At 44.7% G+C, this 22,610-nt stretch overlaps 1 protein-coding gene across 1 annotated transcript in view; it reads left to right on the top strand.

Moving 5' to 3' along the window:
* The window catches only part of LOC140411416 (uncharacterized), a 632,495-nt gene that overhangs the window by 473,687 nt on the left and 136,198 nt on the right, over positions 1-22,610 (top strand). The window contains exon 9 of the mRNA XM_072500524.1: positions 5,766-5,929. Within this exon, the coding sequence (XP_072356625.1) occupies positions 5,766-5,929 (164 nt within the window). The remainder of the gene's footprint in view (positions 1-5,765; positions 5,930-22,610) is intronic.

Here is a 22,610-nt window from a genome sequence, read left to right as displayed (position 1 = left end):
TCCCTTCAAAATTTTATATGTTTCTATAAGATCGCCCCCCCCCACCCCCCTCCTTCTAAATTCCAACGAGTACAGTCCCAGTCTACTCAACCTCTCCTCATAATCCAACCCCTTCAGCTCTGGGATTAACCTAGTGAATCTCCTCTGCACACCCTCCAGCGCCATTACGTCCTTTCTCAGGCAAGGAGACCAAAACTGTGCACAATACTCCAGTGTGGCCTCACTGACACCTTATACAGTTGCAGCATAACCTCCCTAGACTTGAACTCCATCCCTCCAGCAATGAAGGACAAAACTCCATGAGCCTTCTTAATCACCTGTAAACCAGCTTTTTGCGACTCATGCACTAGGACACCCAGGTCCCTCTGAACAGCCGCATGTTTTAATATTTTATCATTTAAATAATAATCCCTTTTGCTGTTATTCCTACCAAAATGAATAACCTCACATTTGTCAACATTGTATTCCATCTGCCAGACCCTAGCCCATTCACTTAAACTATCCAAATACCTCTTCAGACTTCCAGTATCCTCTGCACTTTTTGCTTTACCACTCATCTTAGTGTCATATGTAAATTTGGACACATTCCACTTGGTCCCCAACTCCAAATCATTCTGTAAATTGTGAACAATTGTGGGCCCAACACTGATCCCTGAGGGACACCACTAACTACTGATTGCCAACCAGAAATACACCAATTAATCCCCACTCTTTGCTTTCTATTAATTAACCATTCCTCTATCCATGCTACTACTTTACTCTTAACACCATGCATCTTTATCTTATATAGCAACCTTTTGTGTGGCACCTTGTCAAAAGCTTTCTGGAAATCCAGATATACCACATCCATTGGCTCCCCATTGTCTACCGCACTGGTAATGTCCTTATAAAATTCCACTAAATTAGTAAGGCATGACCTGCCCTTTAGGACCCTTGCCGCCCACCTCCCACCCTCCATCCTCTGGCAGCTCCTCGGGCTTCTCCTCCAGCCCTTCCTGATCCTCCTTCTCATATGTGACATCCTCCTCAGCCAGCATTTCACCCCACTTCTCCAGATTGTGGAGGGCACAGTAGACAATCACAAAGCAGGAGACCCTCTTGGGGTGTACTTTAGGGCACCACCAGAGCAGTCCAAGCACTGGAACCACATTGTGAACAGTCTGATGCACCACTTAATGACAGAATGGGTGACACCTTGGGCCTCATTTTAACTGGTCTCCACCTTGGTCTCAGGCTTCCACACTGGCATCACCAGCCATAACCTCAGTAGGTATCCCTTTTCCCCACACGAGCTAACCTATCATCCTGGGTGGTCCTCAAAGACACTGGGGATCTCCGAGTGCTGCAAGATATAGCTGTCATGCATGCTCCCAGGATAATGGGCACACGTGTGCATGATCCTGAGGCGGATGTTGTACAGGATTGGGACATTCAGGGAGTGGAGCCCCTTCCTGTTAATGTAGGGCACTCCCTGATCCCCTGGTGCTCACAGGGTGATGTGCGTGCCATCGATGGCCCCCTGGGTTTGGGCCATCCCAGCAATGCAGCTGAGAGTGCTGAGGCATACTGATGATGGCCAAGTGTTTGTAGTGGCCTGACTCGCTGGACTGTGAAGGGGCACAGGATCTAACAGAGTAAACAACGGGACAAGCAATCGTGCGTGGTCAGCCTTGGCAACCCTAGATCTTACTGCTATTATACCATCACACCCAAAGCACCAGGGCTGCCAGAGTTTGCACTGTCTTTCAGCCCAATGGTGAGTTGGTGTTGAAACCCTCACCCACACTTGCCATCACTGTCTCACCTTCTCTCAGAGTGCCATCCAGTGAGCCAGTTGTGCTGGCAACCTTCGCTCTGCACACTCACTCCTGCCCAGATCAGCAGCTCCTAGACCCCAGACCTGTGCCAGCAACATTAGGGAGGTTGTGCTTCTGCTCTCCCAGATAGCTGCCCTTTGGCCGTGAGAGGGTCGTCAGTGTTGAACCCTGCGTGTTACTGTTTGATTGTTGGTAGCTGCCTCTATGGTGCTGATGCACTTAGACTACAGGCACAGTGTTTAGGCATCGATTGCTGGGCATCCAGTCCACAAATCATCCTCTCAGACAGGCCATCTGATCTTTTGAGGAGGCAGTTGAGAGTTTGGGTGCTGTCAAGTGCTATCACAACTAACAAGGCTAATCCCTCTTTAGAGATAGCCTCCCCCCCTCTACTCCCAGAATCCCCAAAGTCACATGATATATATATGACTTCTGTGGTTCTCTCTAGTGGTAGAACATAGAACATTACAGCGCAGTACAGGCCCTTCGGCCCTCGATGTTGTGACCCTGTGAAACCACTCTAAAGCCCATTTACACTATTCCCTTATTGTCCATATGTCTATCCAATGACCATTTGAATGCCCTTAGTGTTGGCGAGTCCACTACTGTTGCAGGCAGGGCATCCCACCCCCTTACTACTCGACTCTCCGAGTAAAGAAGCATTATCATTAACTTGTTAACTCTACACCCCAGTCAATATACATATTATTAAAAAGGTAAAATCCCAGAAGGTAAAATTAAAGGCACTAAGCATGGTATTATTATTTCACTATTTTCTGGCTTTTACACATCTGTGAAGAAGCGAAAAAAGACACATTTAAAACTTTAAACTGAAGATCTCTCCAACAGCCTCCTGAATAATGTTTTCCTAAAGAATACTTGGCTAGGTTACCATTGCACACTGTGCTGTGCAAGAGTTGCCATAGAGATTTCTGGACAGTTTGAGGGAGTTCCAGAATTTTGACAAAGCGACAGTGAAGGAACAGCGATATATTGGCTTGGAGGGGAACTTACAGGTGGTGGTGTTCCCATGGATCTTCTGCTCTTATCTATCCAGAAAGATGGTAAAGGTCATGGGTTTGGAAGATGCTGTCAAAGAAGCCTTGGGAAGTTGTTACAATGCATCTGGTAGATTCAAATGGGCTACCTTGTCCTGGATGGCATTGAGCTCGTTGAGTATGTTGTTGGAACTGCACCCATCCAGGCAAGTGCAGACTGCTTCATCACACTCCTGACTCGGATGATGGACAGGCTTTGGAGGGTCAGGAGGTGAATTACTCTCTCCAGAATTTCCAGTCTCTGACATGCTCTTATAGCCACCTGGCTGGTCCAGTTGAGTTTCTGGTCAATGTTGATGCTCAGGATGCTGATGGGGGTGGGATTCAGCACTGGTAATGTCACTGAATGTCAAGGGGTGATGGTTATATTCTCTTTTGCTGGAGGTTGAGAGTCACAATTGTTGCTTGCCACTCATCAGTCCAAACATAAATATTGTCCAGGACTATCTGTAAATGGACATGGACTGCATCAGTATCTGAGGAGTGATGCCCGTTTGATGGATAGAAGGTCCTTTATGAAGCAGCTGAAGATGGTCCGACCTACGTCACTTCCCTTAGAAACTCCTGCAGCAGTGTTCTGAGAGGAAGATGATTGAACTCCAACAAGCACAACCATTTTCTATTGTGCAAGTTATGACTCTACAAGTCGAGAGTTCTCCCCCTGATTCTCATTGATGTCTATAGCTCCTTGAAATCACACTTGGTGAAAGGCTGCCTTAATGTCAAGAGCAGTCATTCTCACCTCACCTCTTGAGTTTGGCTCTTTTATTTATATTTGGATCAAGGCTGTAATGAGATCATGAGCGGAGCTAAATTATATTTGATTATATTATATTACAGTGACTTTTAAGAACAGGCAAGCTCTCTTGTAAGTTTAAAATCAAATAAAAGAATGAATGTTTATTTTATTGCAACACCCAAATGTAAACCAAACACAAACTCCCAAAACACACACACACAAGAAAAGATGAGTTCTAGAGATGTGACATGCACTTAGGCTACCAGAAGGGTAAAAGCAAAAGAGCTCACTTCTTTACAGTTCTTAATATGATTGTGGAAAGTGTTGCAGGCCTGAGGGATTCTCTTCTGGTTCCTTGAAGACAAATGGAAGTACGAAGTTTCCGGATGTTTAGTCTAATTTGTAGTTGAAGCTCTCCAATGGAGAAATCTTATCTTGCAGTTATAACAAATTAGACCCTCTTCACTGGGAGGATTTCTGGGCAGGGACCATCTTTATTTTGGACTGGGATCTCTTCCCTGGAGGTCTTCATGTTTTCTTCGATTAACTGACTATTCAAAAAATAGTTTTTCATCATAAACAACTCCCTGTCATGTAACCATGCTAATTTCATGCCCCCCCCAAAAAAAACATTGGTTTCTACTAAGTAAAGTGAAAAGTATTTGCAAGTGACTGCACTGTTGTTATCTGCACTTTGTCTTTCAAAACAAATCATCAAGGACTTTCAATTTGAGAAGGAAAGAAAGGGACAATGAGGAAAATGTTTTCATCATTTCCTGGCAGCAATTGAGATCTGAAATAAGGCCATGGGCGGGATTCTCCGACTCCCCGCCGGGTCGGAGAATCGCCGGAGGCTGGCGTGAATCCCGCTCCCGCCGGTTGGCGAATTCTCCGGCACCGGATGTTCGGCGGGGGTGGGAATCGCGCCGCGCCGGTTGGCGGGCCCCCTCCCCCGGCGATTCTCCGGCCCACGATGGGCCGAAGTCCGCTGCTGGAATGCCTGTCCCGCCGGCGAGAATCAAACCACCTCTCTTACCGGCGGGACTAGGCGGCGCGGGCAGGCCCCGGGGTCCCGGGGCGATCTGGCCCCGGGGGGTGCCCCTCAGTGGCCGGGCCCGCGATCGGGGCCCATCGATCCGCGGGCAGGCCTGTGCCGTGGGGGCACTCTTTTCCCTCCGCCTCGGCCACAGCCTTCACCATGGCCGACGCGTAAGAGACTTCCCCCCCCCTGCGCATGCGCAGGGGTGACATCAGCAGCCGCTGATGCTTCCGCGCATGCGCGGTCTACCGCCGGCTGACAAAGTCCTTTTGGCCCCGGCTGGCATGGCGCCAAAGGTCTTTCCTGCCGGCCGGCGGCGCGCCAACCACTCCGGTGCAGACCTAGCCCCTCAAGGTGAGGGCTTGGCCCCTTGGGCGGCCCGACGCCCGAGTAGTTCCCGCCCCTCTATCCCGCCGGGACCCCCCCCCCCCCCGCCCCGCTGGGTAGGGAAGAATTCCGGCCCATGTTTTTTTTAAACATTTTTTTTAAATTTAGAGAACCCAATTCATTTTTTCCAATTAAGGGGCAATTTAGTGTGGCCAATCCACCTACCCTACACATCCTTGGGTTGCGGGGGCGAAACCTATGCAAACATGGGGAGAATGTGCAAACTCCACACGGACAGTGACCCAGAGCCGGGATCGAACCTGGGACCTCGGCGCGGTGAGGCAGCAATGCTAATCACTGTGCCACCGTGCTGCCCTGAAATGAGACCATGTTTGACTGGTATCTTGTTATGTTGCCTTTGAATGAATATATTTCTGAAGGGCAACTTATATTGATTTGCTGCTTCAAATTCACTCTGTGCATTGTCTCCTATAGCTAACTGGAAAGCCACTTGCTTGCCCAATAGTTCGCATTGCTCACCATCACTTTCATCTTTTCAGCTCCTGATCTCATGCTACATGTGCCGTAAGTAAGTGGCTGACTGTACATGACTCATATCCTAGATTCTGCCATCTGTTTTGCTGTTCCTCAAATCTGTGTTAAAGAACTGTCAGGTTATAGAGTAATTACGGTGCAATGTCGAATCTTATTAACCAGCCTTATTTGTGTTTATTTTTCACTCTTGCCCTCAAACCCACCCACCCCTGCCTGCTAACATCCTATAGCCGTGTGCGAATGGTGGTCGCTGTTTCCTGAGTGAGGGCATGAGTAGGATGTGCATCTGTACGGCTGGCTGGACTGGACGCAGGTGCACGCTTAACAGAGATGAATGTAGGGGCCACTGGTGTCAAAACGGTGGCAGCTGTGAAGATGGAATAAATGCCTACAGGTACCAACATATTTTCTCTTCAAACCAGCTGTACACTTAGATTAGTTCATATTCCACCCCTCCCCATCTTTTGTTCTGCTGAATATGCATTATTCCTCTCTCTTTAGCATATTTTCAGATGTCTCGAGGTACCCAGCTCAGTGAGCCAAAGCTTCAATGCGCGATTGCAGATACTAATTTTCATCAGCTTATTCACTGATGGGTGATTAGAGTGCTTGCATCGCAGACTGATACGAAGGTTACAAACAGTCAAAGTATGAGGACAGGTCACAAAGGTTAGGCACTAAATGAAAAACAAAATATTGTGGATGCTGTAGATTGAAATAAAAGCAGAAAATGCTGGATAAATTCAGCAGGTCTGACAGGGTCCGTCGAGAGAGAAACAGAGTAAATGTTTTGAGTCGAATAGGATGCTCTTATTTCTAAAACATTGGGCTGGATTCTTCCATCCCGCCTGCTGTAAGATCACCATGGACAGAAACATAAAGGTCCATTGACCTCGGGCGGGAATTCCCGGTCACCAGGCAGGCGCGGCTGGAGAATCCTGTCCATTATCTCTGCTTCTCTCTCTCCACAGACGCTGCCAGATTTTTCTAGCACTTTGTTTTTTAGTTGCATAGATTAGACCTGTAATCTTTTGTGTACAGCAGATTACTGATGATCTAAGTGAGGCATTCAAGGTGATTAAAGGAGCCGTTATGGTTGGTGGAAATGATTTCATTGGGTGGAGGATGATAAACCCCAAAGTTATATTCAATAATAAAATCCAGGTTCCATTAACCATGACTAGAGGAGTGACCAGTGACTGAATTCCAAAAGTATCAACATGAAATTGAAAAATGTCAATTACAGTCACTAATGCAGAATGTAGAGTAACACACTATGGATGGGAACTTCTGGCCATGCCTGCCCTGAGATTGGATATTCCTGCCTGAAGGTCCTTTGAATAATCCGTCAAAATTTCCATCCCGCCTGCGACGATTCCCGCAGCGGTCAGAAGCGGAAAATTTACCTATCTGGATGCAAGAGTTGAATTATGATGAAAGGCTTAGGGGTGATCTTATCGAGGACTATACAATAATGAGGAGCATAGATGAGGTAGATAGTTGACATATTTTCCCAAAGGTAGAGGAGTCTAGAGCTAGAGGGCATAGGTTTAAGGGGAGAGGGGAGATGTACAAAAGAGACCAGAGGGGAAATTTCTTCACACAGAGGGTGGTGAGCATCTGGAACAGGCTGCCAGAGGCGGTATGATTTTATCTTTTAAAAAGCAGTTAAGACAGTTACATGGGCAGGGTGGGTACAGACGGCTATGGGCCAAATGTCAAAAAGTGGGACTAGCTTAGTTATAGAAACTGGGCGACATGGACAAGCTCGGCCGAAGGGCCTGTTTCCATGCTGTAAACATCTATGACGTTATGACTCTAAAGAGGATGAAAAGAGGTGAACAGTATCTGAAACGTGAATTTAGCAGAAACGCTCAGAATCAACTGGATGGACAGAAAGATAAATGAGTGGGTTAGATGACAAATGGAAGTTCGGGAGAGAAAGTTCAGAGAAAGAAAATAGCTAAGTGCAGACACTGAAAACGAAGACCAACAGTGTTGCCCTGGCAACTACTGAAGGAGAAATTGAGGGTGAAAACAGAAGAGGCAGAATGAAAATTAGAATGGATAACATTGCGACGTGGGCTGAGGAAGGCTGGAAGAAAACCAGGGAAGAACTCAACGCCAGTGGCCTCATATGATGACAATGAAACTGGGAGAGCAGAAGCCTAAAATTGGAGCTATGCGGTTCCAGAGGCGATGCCAGGAAGCACATGGTCACACAAAGGGAAGTGGAAATATGGAACTTACTCTCCACAAAAAGCTGTTCAGGGTAATGGTCAATTTATTGATTCTTGATGGGCAAGGGTATGAGGGATTGAAGAACCAAGAAACGGAATTACAGGTCAAACATGACCTCACTAAATGGCCGAAAACACTCAAGTGGACAAAGATGTGACTCATTTCTAAAAGAGCAGACTTGAAGCCCATTTCCTCCTTACTCAAGGGTTAAATCAATGTGGTGTCCAGTTCATATCACAAGATACCAATGACGAGTCTGAATCCTGACCGATTTATCCATCCTTAGTTCAGGGTGCACCACCTTATTGCATTCGTTTCTCCTGTTGTTGATGAATCCGGATAGTTTGTGCACGGATAGATCAGCCCAGGACCTTTCTTAATAATGTTGTTCCATTCCCTCCATGTACTAATCCAACAACATGATAGATACAGCATGAAAGTTACTGTTTGACATGGAAGTAGATAAGAATGGAATTCTTTTATCTGTGATTTTAATGAAAGTTTCACCCTTCAAAATTAAATGGAATATATACATTAAATAAATAGCCAGATTTCATGCAGTCATCTGATAATTTCCAAAATTATAATCCTGGCTATGTTTCCATGAAGAATGATTTTATGCCAATATGAACAAGGAGCAGGAGTAGGCTAATCAGCCCCTCAAGCCTGTTCCGCCATTTAATAAGATCATGGCTGGGATGATAGTAACTTCAAATCACTATCCCGCCTAACCTTTCATCCCCTTGCTTACCAAGAATCTATCCACATCTTCCTGAAAATATTCAAAGATTCTGCTCCCACCACTTTATCCGGAAAAGATTTCCAAAGACTCACAACTCAAGGAGTGCTAATCAGTAAGTTTGCGGATATTACGAAAATTGGTGGGGTGCTAAATAGTGAGGAGGATAGCTGTCGATTTGGAGGGCATAGACAGGCTGATCAGATGGGCTGATCAGTGGCAAATGGAATACAATCCATATAAATGTGAGGTGATGCGCTTGCGCAGGGCAAACAAGGCAAGGCAAGGGCAGCACAGTAGTACAGTTGCTTCACAGCTCCAGGGTCTCAGGTATGATTCCCAGCTTGGGTCACTGTCTGTGTGGAGTCTGCACGTTCTCCCAGTGTCTGCGTGGGTTTCCTCCAGGTGCTCCGGTTTCTTCCCACAGTCCAAAGATGTGCAGGTTAGGTGGATTGGCCATGATAAATTGCCCTTACTGTCCATGAAAAAAGGTTAGGTGGGGCTACTGGGTTATGGGGATAGGGTGGAGGCGTGGGTTTGGGTGGGTGTTCTTTCCAAGGGCCGGTGCAGACTTGATGGGCCAAATGGCATCCTTCTGCACTGTAAATTCTATTACTCTATGAAGGGAATACATGATAAATTGCAGGACCCTGTATGTTCACCGGTTCCTTAAGGTAGCAGAGTAGGTGGATACAGTGGTTAAGAAGGCATATGTTATACTTGCCTTTATGAGTTTTTGTTATGAAGAGAAATTGGATAGACTTGAATTGTTTTTCTTGGAGCAGAGGAGACTGAGGGGAGACATGATTGAGATGTAGAACATTTTGAGGGGCATAAATAGAGTTGACAGGAAGGAAATGTTCCCCTTGGTGGAAGAATCAATGACCATGGGGCATAGATTTAAGACAAGGGGCAGGAGGTTGATAATAATAATAATCTTAATTGTCACAAGTAGGCTTACATTAACACTGCAATGAAGTTACTGTGAAAAGCCCCTAATCGCCACATCCTGGCACCTGTTCGGGTCACAGAGGGAGAATTCAGAATGTCCAAATTACCTAACAGCACGTCTTTCAGGACTTGTTGGAGAAAACCAGAGCACCCGGAGGAAACCCACGCAGACACGGGGAGAATGTGCTGACTCCACACAGACAGTGACCCAAGCCGGGAATCGAACCTGGGCCCTTGGCGCTGTGAAGCAACAGTTCTAACCACTGTGCTACCATGCCGCCCATGACTGAGGGGATGTGAGGGGAAACTTTCTCACCCAGAGGGGTGGTGGGAGTTTGGAACTCACTGCCTGAAAGGGTGGTGGAGGCAGAGACCCTCATAACATTTAAGAAATATTTAGCTGTGCACTTGTGTTCCCAAGGCATACAAGGCTATAGGCCAAGTGCTGTGTTATGGGTCCGGGTTTACAGAACCCCAAAGTGTTTCATGGAGTTCAACTGACCCACAACCTTTAATAGATTGTGGTGTGGGAAGCACCCGGCGTACGCTCCAGGTGTGATACAGCAGAAATGGACAAGTGGGGCGGGATTCTCCGACCCCCCCGCCGGGTTGGAGAATCACCGGGGGCTGGCGTGAATCCCGCCCCTGCTGGTTGCCGAATTCTCCGGCACCGGATATTTGGCGGGGGTGGGAATCGCGCCGCGCCGGTTGGCGGGCCCCCTCCCCCGGCGGTTTTCCTGCCCGCGATGGGCCGAAGTCCCGCTGCTGGAATGCCTGTCCTGCCGGCGAGAATTAAACCACCTCTCTTACCGGCGGGACAAGGCGGCGCGGGCGGGCTCCGGGGTCCTGGGGGGGGGGGGGGCGCGGGGAGATCTGGTCCCGGGGGGTGACCCCACGGTGGCCTGGCCCGCGATCGGGGTCCGCCGATCCACGGGCGGGCATGTGCCGTGGGGGCACTCTTTTCCTTCCACCTTCGCCATGGTCTCCACTATGGCGGAGGCGGAAGAGACCCCTCCACTGCGCATGCACGGGGATGCCGTGAGCGGCCGCTGACGCTCCCGCGCATGCGCCGAACGGCAATGTCATTTCCACGCCAGCTGGCGGGGCACCAAAGGCCTTTCCCGCCAGCTAGCGGGGCATCAAAGGCCTGTCCTGCCAGCTGGCAGGGTGGAAATCAGTCTGGCGCAGGCCTAGCCCCTCGAGGTGAGGGCTCGGACCCTCAAGATGCGGAGAATTCCCCACCTTTGGGGCGGCGCGATGCCGGACTGATTCGCGGCGTTTTTGGCGCCGGTCGGCGGACATCGCGCCGATTACGGAGAATCCCGCCCCAGGTTTTTAAAACAAAACAATGTTTATTCTATCAACTCAAGTTAACCTTTTTAAAACAACTATTGAATATTTTAACACCCATTAATTCAAAGATAATCCCCAAAGACTAGGTAATTGTTTCAGCTATCCTTTTAACATCCAAAAGACTTAACCAACCTTCAAACAGGAACACATTAGGTTACATTCAATATATATATATATATATATATATAGTGAGAAAGGGTTAAACCGTGCTGCTGCTTTTGGTTACTTCAGCTACAGCCCCTTTGTTTTCTTCATGCAGCTCCCTGGAAACACACAGACACACCCAAGCTGCTTTCTCAAACTGAAACTCAAAAAGCAGAAGTATAGCTCAGCTCCCCCCATACTCTGACATCACTTCAGTAACATGAGCAGTTCCATTTCTTAAAGGCACATTTCTTAAACACCCATTTCTTAAAGGTATTCTCACATGACACCTCCCCAAGAGAAAAAATAAACAAACCATCAACTTCAAGATGGTTTCATTTTTCACCTTTGCACCATCAATTAAGAAATGCACACAGTAAAAGTACTTTATCGGTTCAAAAAAAAATACACGGAAACAGGTATAATAATGTAGTTCATTTTTTTTCGGTCCTTCTTCCCCCAACCAAAATCCTTCTGTTCATCACATTCGTGACAAAGCATCGGCTAACACGTTTTCCCGTCCTGCCACATGTACTATTTTTAAATGAAATGGCTGGATAAACTCCAGCGAAACAGCCTTACATTGTTATTATGGAATCACTCCAAAAATGTCAACGTATTATGATCAGTATATAATGGTGTCAGGCGGATTGCTGGTCACATAAATGTGAAAATGTTGCAAAGCCAGCACCAAACTCAAAGTCTCCTTCTCAATCGTCAAATACTTTTTCTGGTGAGAATTCAATTTCTTTAAAAAATAACCAACAGGCTGCTCTAACCCTTCGTCGTCGTCTTGTAGAAGCACCGCACCTACACCCACATCACTCGCATCAACAACCACTTTGAATGGTCTGGTATAATTTGGGATGACTAACACAGGAGCAGTGATTAACACAGCCTTCAGGCCGTCAAATGTCTGTTGACACTCCGCTGTTTGGAATTTGTTATGCTTCTTGAGCAAGTCCGTCAGTGGAGCAACCACACTGCTAAAATCGGGTACAAATTTCCGGTAAAATCCACTCATACCAAGAAATCGCATTATTTCCCGTTGTGTCGAGGGGATCGGAAACTGCCCAATAATTTTCGTTTTCACATCCTGTGGGACCATTCGACCTTGTCCGATTGTATGACCAAGGAAAGTGACTTGGGATTTTCCAAATTCACTTTTGGCTAGGTTTATCACCAAACCCGCCTCCTGAAGTCGATCGAATAACTCCATCAGATGTTTTAAATGTTCTTTCCATGTCTGGTTGAAAATTATGGGGCACCTTCTGATCAATCACCTCTTGATCAGGCTGTACAATATTTTGCACCTTCTTCGCTTCCCTTGGGCTTTCATTTACCATTCTAACAAACCCCACTGTCTTATCCTGTTTTACCACATCAGCCTTCCCAGTGCTTTTCTTCAACCACCAACACTGTGACTTTACATGTCCTAGTTTATTACAGTGAAAACTTTTGAAACTTTTCATTTCTCTTCCACCCTCCTGGATTTCTTTTTTAATATGATGTACACTCTCTTTATTATCTCCCATCAGATCATCTTTACCTTTACCACTTGAGTATTTCTCATGTCCCCAGTTTCTATCCCTCACAGGCTGAAACTGATGTCGGAAACCAAGCTTTGATTTATGAACTAATTCATAATCATCTGCCATTTCTGCTGCTAACCTCGCAGTTTTAACCCTCTGCTCTTCCACATGAGTTCTCACTACATCAGGAATTGAATTTTTAAACTCCTCCAAAAGTATAATTTCTCAGAGAGCTTCATACGTTTGGGCTATTTTCAAAGCCCTTATCCACCTATCAAAATTACTCTGTTTGAGCCTTTCAAACTCCATGTATGTTTGACCAAATTCTTTCCTTAAATTCTAAACCTTTGTCTGGAAGCTTCAAGCACTAGTTCATAAGCACCTAAGGTGGATTTTTTCATCTTTTCATACGTTTCAGTTACCTCCTCCGGTAGTGATGCAAACACTTCACTAGCTCTACCTACCAGCTTTGTTTGAATCAGTAATACCCACATGTCCTGTGGCAATTTCATTTGTTTAGCTACCTTCTCAAATGAAATGAAAAAGGCTTCTCGTTCTCATCAAACCTTGGCAATGCTTGGACATATTTAAATAGATCCCCACCACATCTTCGACTATGACGCTCTGTCTCACTATCCTCATTAATCTCATCCAACTGTACGTTTCCCTTGACGTCTGCCAATTTTAACTGACTGTCATGTTTCATGGCCATTTTCCGAAGTTCAAACTCTCTCTCTTTATCTTTTTCCCTGATCTGTATCTCCCTTTCTATTTCTTTTTGTTCTGCTAGGGCCATTCTTTCTTTTTCTTTTTGTTCTGCCAGGGCTATTCTTTCTTTTTCTCTCATTGCATATTCAAGCTGCTTTAATTTTTTTTCATGTTCAAGTTGCTTTAATTCTTTTTCATGTTCAAGTTGCTTCATCTGCAACTGGAGCTTTGCCATTTCTAAGGAGTCAGAATGTATCTCAGGCAACTGTAAATGATCAGCAACCGCCGGAAGTACCTCATCTTTTCGCATTTTGCCAGGCAATGTTAACTGCAATGTTTTTGCCAAATCTAACAGCCTGCTTTTAGTCACTGTCCAGAAGGTACTGCGTGTCCACCCCCAAAAACATCTGAGCCTTTGAAAGAGCCATTGTCCACAACACACTCCCCACGTAAACTAAAATACCACACCTGAAAAGCAACCACACTATATGCTCACCCCTCACTGTCTTTAAGTTCACTAAGCTAATCCACTAGATAGGCTTTTATCCCGGATGAGCCCCCAATTGTTATGGGTCCGGGTTTACAGAACCCCAAAGTGTTTCATGGAGTTCAACCGACCCACAACTTTTAATAGATTGTGGTGTGGGAAGCACACGGCATACTCTCCAGGTGTGAAACAGCAGAAATGGACAAGTGTTTTTTAAAGCAAAACAATGTTTATTCTATCAACTCAAGTTAACCTTTTTAAAACAACCATTGAATATCTTAACACCCATTAATTCAAAGATAACCCTCAAAGACTAAGTAATCGTTTCAGCTGTCCTTTTAACATCCAAAAGACTTAACCAACCTTCAAACAGGAGCACATTAGGTTACATTCAATATATATAGTGAGAAAGGGTTCAACCGTGCTGCTGCTTTTGGTTACTTCAGCGACAGTCCCTTTGTTTTCTTCCTGCAGCTCCCTGGAAACACACAGACGCACCCAAGCTGCTCTCTCAAACTGAAACTCAAAAAGCAGAAGTGAGCTCAGCTCCCCCCATACTCTGACATCACTTCAGTAACATGAGCAGTTCCATTTTTTAAAGGCACTTTTCTTAAACACCCATTTCTTAGAGGTACTCTCACAGTTGCTAGACTATATTGAACCTTAGGAATAGAATATACATTCGTCACTACGCAGATACCCACCAGATAACTAGCTCCTTCTGCAGTCGCAAGGTAAAACCATTTCCTCAAGGCAGAGAAAGGTAGAAAGCAAAAAACAAAAGCGCACGTCTTTTTCTCCCTTCCTGAACTCCTTCAATTACCCAACTCCCAGCACTCTATTTTAAGTCATACTTTGTGCAGTAAACCTTACTGAAAAATCTTATTTCCTCCTGAATTCTTACTTTAAACCAAAATTCCAAATGTACTCACTCACTGCCTCTGTCTCACTCAGGCCAAAGTCTCCACTCGCTGACCGCACATCTTTTACTGCTTTTGTGTGCATCTATGTATGTACCTGCCATGAATAATCCACATAATTAAGTAGAATTCACAGTGCTGAAACAGGCCAAATAGACTAGTAAGTGCATGCACGTGGTTATGCTCCACATGAGGCTTCTCCAGTTTTAATGACCTCTCTCCCTTATATCCTTATTATGAAGCCCATCATTCTGTGTTCCTGTGGACATTGTAACATTTTATCTGACAGCATGTTCCAATGTGATTCCTTCCTGGTGACAAGGATGAGACCTGTTGAAAGCGCATTAATAGGTTCCTCAGCACTTCAAGGGTCAGAGACGAGCAGTCAATTTTAGCCAGTCATTTTCACGTCCATCAGTTTTAATCTGAAGACAAAGGAGTGTCCCAGAGAGAGGATGTGTATGGGGACAGCAACAAGTCCCAGTCAATTTAAGAAAAAAAAAAGGAGCAGAGAAACAGGGAGAGATCCCAACTGAAGAAAGCATCTAGTGAATGCTCAGTAGCTTGCCAGAAGAAAACGGCTTGAAACTGAGTCAACCAAAGCCAGAAACGTGGGTATTGTGACAATGAAAAACGTTCACTGGGTTGTTGGGTCTATAAAAGCTGCTGGAATAAAAGGAATAGTACGAGTTGAATAATTTTCTGGTAACTGCATTGAAACCTTTCCAACCATGAAGTTGTGTGTAATCTAATTCATTTTTGTTGTGAAATAAATGTTTTATTCTTTTGTTAAAAGTTCATCAACAGACTCTGCCGTCCACGATTTTTAAAAATGTTACGATAATATTAACTGGCGTCAGAACATCCTATATCTCTCTACTTTCACCCCCTGCACCACCCCTCCACATTACGGCTATGAAATCTCCCATTAAATGTTTCAATATGATTACCTTCAGCTGGTTCACATGGCATCGAACTCCACGTTCTTTGCAATTGCTATGACCCTGTTTGTGTCAACCAGGCCTTATGTTAATGTATTTAATCTGCCTACAGGGTATGCCAGAAACTAAAGGCCCATAAACTTGCAGGGATTCTGTCCGTGTGGAGTTTGCACATTCTGTCCATGTGGAGTTTGTACATTCTCCCCTTGTCTGCGTTGGTCTCACCCCCACAGCCCAAGGATGTGCAGGGTATATGGATTGACCACACTAAATTGCCCCTTAATTGGGAAAACAAATTGGGTACTTCAAATTTATTTTAATAAAGTAAATATGTCAAGGAATCCTTGGAAAGGTGGGTGGAAATTGGAGGAGAAATCATAGTGGATTCCAGATTGTGTAATTTCAAGAAGGAATTAGATAAACCTCTTGGGGCTAAAGGGGTCAAGGGATATGGGGGAAGGCAGGATCAGGGTATTGAACTTGATGATCAGCCATGATCATAATGAATGGCGGAGCAGGCTCGAAGGGCCGAATGGCCTCCTCCTGCTTCTATTTTCTATGTTTCTGCCTGGCCTTCTTCTTACTTCCTCTACGGAATGACAGACATTTATTGGTCACTACTTCCACCCCCTGCTCTGCACCCCATCCATTCCGTCCTTTCCTGTCCCTTCAGAAAAAGTCCTGTGGTTGGATTTTTATGGCGTGCTCACTACTGGGATCTTTCGGTCATGCTAGAAGTCAATGAGCCACCACCCACCGTAGCAGGGATGGAAAATCCTGGCCCAGGTTATTTGGGTTCTTTGAATGTTCCAGAAGCTTCCTATATGCTGTTCCATGAGGCAGAATTCCTCAATCAAGCTGCTAAGCAAGTTAATGTCATCAGTGTGTTGAGCTGAAAATGGGGACCTTCATCCAGATTTCCCATTTGCGATGGCTCAGTTGGGGTCTGGGCTCAGGACTATTGAAAGGAGGCAATTGACCCAACTGAGTTCATGAGCAGAAGTGGCTATCAATGAGAAGGCCTAGTCAAAAGTCAGACTCCTGATGATGGAGGGGCATTTTGTAATCACAAATCTTTGACTAACTCCCTTGTATCAGAAGCCAAAGAACTAAAGACTAGATCAAGGGGCAGGTATGGTGCATGGTAATATTTATGAAATGGATGGGCAGAATGTTTTCCACCATAGCAGTGTTTGGGCCAGACCCCTGCAGCAGTGGTTATCCTCCTGGAAACTGCACTAACGGAACTTAACAACTGTGGCCTAAGACACTGATCATCAACACCTGGATGCCAAGAGGTTGCCTGGCCCTCTCCATGCAGCTACACTCTCAACAATGGTCACCAGCATTCCTGGTGGCGCTGCTGAGTTGCTGACCCTATGCTTGTTCCAGGAGCTCTTACCATCCAAACAGGATGGCAGCCATTGTAGCCTCTTACTTCTAAGGAAATATGTTCGCTCTTGGTCTTGCCACCCGTTAACATGGGATCACCTCCCACTTTGGTTAGGCCTTTATATCCCTCAAGAAAATTCAGCCCATTGTCTATTTTTAATAATTTGAAATACTAACACCAGGAGTTGAGGTGTGGAAAAGGCACTAAAATCTCCATGGAATAGGTAATAGATATACAATTGTGTGCACATTAAATAACTACAGTGCAGTGTCTGTGCAACATTTGAAGATGGAGAGGAGTTTTAAACTTAGACTATCCTCAATATGATTGAAAAGACAGGAGAGGGGGAAAAAGTAAATCAGAGAGTGTGCTCAGGTGATAGTGAGCTTGAGTTGTTCAAGTTTACAGGTTGAAGAAAGGCTGAAGGCTGCAGAGATTGAGGAGTTCCACTTCTCCTTCAGCTGAACACCTGCTTTCCCGTCATCTCTCTTTTTAGTCCTCTCCATTGCCTCAACCTCACTGAGGTACATAGAACATACAGTACAGAAGGAGGCCATTGAGTCTACACCGACCCACTTAAGCCCTCACTTCCACCCTATCCCCATAACCCAATAACCCCTCCTAACTGTTTTGGACACTAAGGGCAATTTATCATGGCCAATCCACCTAACCTGCATGTCTTTGGACTGTGGGAGGAAACCGGAGTACCCGGAGGAAACCCACGCAGACATGGGGAGAATGTGCAGACTCCTCACAGACAGTGACCCAGCAGTGAATCGAACCTGGGACCCTGTAAAGCCATAGTGCTATCCACTTGTGCTACCGTGCTGCCCAGGTAGTGCCTGTGTTTTATTTTTCTGATCTGACAAAGAGTTGCAGAGTGTTGTTTTCTCCTCACAGCTGGCTATCATGCTCTCAGTTTGTGTTGATCGGTTTGCAGCTTAAGTCCTGCAACAGTGAAAATATCACGAATATATGTATTGACACAGTGCAGTGGTTAGCACTGCTGCCTCACGGCGCCGAGGACCTGGGTTCGATCCCGGCCCCAGGTCACCACAGTCCGTTGGAGTTTGCACATTCTCCCCGTGTCTGCGTGGGTCTCATCCCACAATCCAAAAGATGTGCAGGATAGGTGGATTGGCCACCTAAATTATCACTTAATTGGAAAAAAGAATTGGGTTTTCTAAATTTATTTTAAAAAAGAATATTGATGTATTGAGGTTACTTCCAGAATAGCTCAGTTATTGTAATATTAAAAGAAAACAACTGCCATCATTATAGTTATTGTTTTCATTTAATTTTGTATATCCTCATTTTTAATTTTTGCCTATCCTAATAAATTATAACTGAGGACACCCTTGATTATGTGGAAAAATCCAGATAATTATCCTATATACTAGAGTTCCTTATTCTTATGTGGTTAACATCCATGGCAAGGCCAGTATTTGTTGTCCAGAGGACAGTTAAAAGTCAACCACATTGCTGTCGGACTGGAGTAAAATATAGGCCAGACCGGGTAAGGATGGCAGATTTCCTTCGTTCAAGGGCTACTAATCTGTTTTTAATGACTTTCAATGATGGTTTCACAGTCACTATTACCGAGACTAGCTTTCAATTCCGGATTTATGAATTGAATTTAAATTCCACCAGCTGCTGTGGTGGGTTTTGAATCCATGTTCCCTGGGCATTAATCTGGGCCTCTAGATTAATAGTCCAGTGACATTAACAACCCGCCACCATCTCCTCTGTAATGACCAATGTTGTGTAAAAGTCAACCCCAGTTTTTCTGCCGGATATCCAAACTCTTTGTGCTTACCACCCACTCTCCACTCAAGTTAAACTTACCCTGGTGCAAATCTGCTGATTGATAGGATCAACAAATAGCACACCTGCACCTTGTACCTGTGCATGCTAGCAAGGCTACCACTTCATTGGTGCACACTGCATTCCTGTCCTCTAATATGGTCGCAATGGTATCAAGAAGGAATGACAGAGACACCGTCCAATTCAAACCTAAAGATCGGGATTCTTTAGGTCCCCCAGCCGTGTGTTTCTCGGCGGCGCGATGTTCGTTGGCAGCGGGATTCTCTCTTCACACCGCTTGTCAATAGGATTTCACATTGAAGCCACCCCATACCGCAGGGAAACACATGGGGCGGGTGGCATGTCCTGTGAGCGGGAAAAGAGAATCCCAACAACCGGAAAATTCCAGTCCAAGTTGTTGAAACTACAGATCATATAATTCAAGATATCGGAGAAGAACGTTCGAAATTGGAGGCGAGGCTTTCAACAGAGCTGATGCTTAAAAATAAATGTGCAAACAGAAGAAAGCCTCACATGTGGACACAGTTGGAAAATTAATCTGCAAAACATGTCAGTGAAAATCACTAGAACGGACTCAGTTTCTGGAGGATCTATCCAAACCGCTCAGAAACAAGCAAGAAAATTAGGCATTGCATATTTCAAAGCCAACCTTGATGGTGCATCAGGTTTATGAAAATAAATTATTTTGTATTCTGACAGACAATCAAGGTTTCACAGAATCTCCCAGCAGAACCTGATAACAGGCTTTTCACCGAAAAACAAATATCAGCAAAAGAATGGATACAGATTGGGAACATGGATGAGACTGCCGCAAATTCTGACATTCCAGCCAGTTAAACAGTGAGCAAATTGAAGAGAAAACAGTGATGGTGAAGAAAACTGGCCATTGTTATGGGCCAGAGTTTAGACAACACCAAAGTGTATCATGGAGTTCATCTGACCCACAACTTTTAATAGATTGCGGTTATGGAGAGCACAGGGGCCTACTTTATAGGTGTGATGCAACAGAGATCTAAAGTACTTTTAAAACAAAACTATGTTTATTTATGAATCCAGTTGACCCACAGTAAACATCTTAACAACTATCAATACCAATAATCCCTACAGATACAATATTCTGTAAGTAACCCTTCATAACGTTCCTAACAACATCCATAAGACCAAAAGACCCTTTTTACAGAAAGACAGCAGGTGTAAATTCTCTACAGAAACAGGTATTACTTTGATATCCTCAAATGATCTGGAGACAGTCTTTAGATTACAGAGAGAGATCAATATACAGCTGCTTGCTTTGCCTGCAGCTATCCAGCTCTGAAAATGAAACTAAAACACACTGTAGATGCCTGCTCAAAAACGAAAGTGAAAGATAGACTGCCCAGCTCCACCCACACACTGACATCACTGCAGCAATTTGATAAACACCCATTTTAAAGGTGCATCCATTACAGATATTTGATAAACACAAACACCCAGTTCTTAAAGGTACTCTCACATGACACCATGATAAAACTGAATGAAGTTATATAAGTTTCTATATGTGGTTTTTATTTTTGGTGAATTTGATACATTTGATGAAATTAGTGTACACAAATTAATGCCTTTCTCCGTGGAGGTTATTATTTATTGGTTCGTCAATAAAAAGTCAATGAATACAATTGCTTTTGGCTCCTTTTGCACTGCTACTGAAGACAGGCTTGGCTGGAACAGTCTGTGACCTGACAACTCTGTGATAGCGAGGTGGTGGGAGAGGGAGGAGGGGTGTCAACTTCTGGAAAATATTACTCATGTAAAGATCCACCATCTACTTTTTGGCCAAATGGTTAGACTTAGAAACTAAACTTTTACACAAGTATATATGGTAAATTCATCTATAAGTTAATATAAATCGAAGGTAAACTTTATTCAGATATCTTGCAGCAACATTCAGGGACCATTTTCAGTATGGTGGTTAGCACTGTTGCTTCACAGCGCCAGGGAACAGGTTCAATTCCTGGCTTGGGTCACTGTCTGTGTGGAGTCTGCATGTTCTCCCTGTCTCTGCATGGGTTTCCTCTGGGTGCTCTAGTTTCTTCCCACAAGTCCCAAAAGACGTGCTTGTTAAGTGAATTGGACATCGACTCGGGATTTTCACAGTAACCTCACTGCAGTGTTAATGTAAGCCTACTCGTGACACTAATAAAGATTATTATTATTTACATTTTACAATACAAACAAGCCACTAGTGAAATAAAAAACTGAGGAATAATTTATTTACTCAGGGAGTGTTGTGAAAATGGATCTCGCTGCCTAGTTGGGGCAGAGAACATTGATGCATTTAAATGGAGGCTTGATCCATCCGTAAAGGAGAATGGCACAGGCGAATGCTGGGAACAGGGCAGGAAGAGTTAATTAAAACAGGAGAATGACTGTGTGGAATATAAACACCAATATAGATCAGTTGGACTATAAATTCTCTGTTATTCCCTGCAATAGGATAGGCTTGCGTTGTTTTCGCTGAAGGAGATTGAGGGGCAACCTGATCAAGGTGTACAAGATTATGAGGGGCATGGACAGGGTTGATAGGGAACAGCTGTTCCCCTTAGTTGAAGGGTCAGTTACAAAGGGACAAGTTCAAGGTGAGGGGCATGAGGTTTAGGGGGGATTTGAAGAAAAACCTTATTACCCAGACGCTGGTGAAAGTCTGGAATGCACTGCGTGGGAAGGTGGTCGAGGCGCATTGCCTCACACCCTTTAAAAGGTACCTGGATGACCACTTGGCATGTCTTAACATTCAAGGCTATGGCCTAAGTGCTGGCAAATGAGATTAAGTAGGCAGGTCGAGTGTTTTTCATGTGTCAGTGCAGACTTGATGGGCCGAAGATCCTCTTTTGCGCGGTATTATTCTGTGATTCTGATACTGTGATACCCAAGAGGCTAGTCCTACAAGTCTGCTTATTTTCCAATTTAGATTCAAAAGTCACTCTACATGATAGATCTTTTATGGAGCAGTCAATTGCTAATGCAATTGACAGCCACAATTGAGTTAATTAGTATCACTTGTAAATATTTAATAACTGTGTTCACGATAAAAGGGAAAGCCAGCTCGCATGGATGTTCATCAAATACAAGACTTCTTTCCTTAACAATTGCATGCAACCCGTGTCAAAATTAAATGTTGCCCATACATAAAATCAGGAATAGCTTTGAGCTCAAAGTTGTTTGCATTAAACATTTGTTTGAATGGGATTTAAACAAAGGCAAATTGATGCAAGTCCTAGCATCAACATAATTGATGCATCATTTAATTCATTCAATAAACGTTATTATTGGATGCATCTTCTCTGCTGAGAATCTATTTCTAATAATGCAGAATAAAGCACCAAAAGTGGGGTATTCATTATGATGGGGAAGTGTTGGTGTTGGTTTTCTGTGTCACTTCCTTACATATGTGTGCACAGTAAGTTCATTAAAGGCGTAACTCGGATACTTAGCATCCTGCAGTCGTTCTGGGCACCTCAGTCTTCATCAACATTGCAAGCGTTAATTCCTCTCTTTCAGGTGTCTTCCTTCTGATTTCTAAGGCAGAGTTTTATGGCCCTCCCGCCAGCAGGATTTTTCCAGTCCCGCCAAAGTCTTTTGGAACATCCCCACTACCACAGGGCCATACAATTCCACCCCTAGATTCTGTGCCACTTTTTCCAATGTCCTGGAGGAATGCAGGTCACCAGAATTATCTGAGAGAGGTTCAAAGGCGGCACTGTTGCAAGGTCACAGAGTTGAAAAATTGCTTTAAGGTCCCAGTGATAGGCTCATTGGTGGCATGCATGGGTTATGCTCGGTTAGTGCCCATGGTTGATACTAGG

The sequence above is a fragment of the Scyliorhinus torazame genome, chromosome 4 (genome assembly GCF_047496885.1).
Source record: "Scyliorhinus torazame isolate Kashiwa2021f chromosome 4, sScyTor2.1, whole genome shotgun sequence".
NCBI classification, from domain to species: domain Eukaryota; kingdom Metazoa; phylum Chordata; class Chondrichthyes; order Carcharhiniformes; family Scyliorhinidae; genus Scyliorhinus; species Scyliorhinus torazame.
The sequence above is the reverse complement of the archived record's forward strand: the minus strand, read 5'-3'. Positions and strand labels throughout refer to the sequence as shown.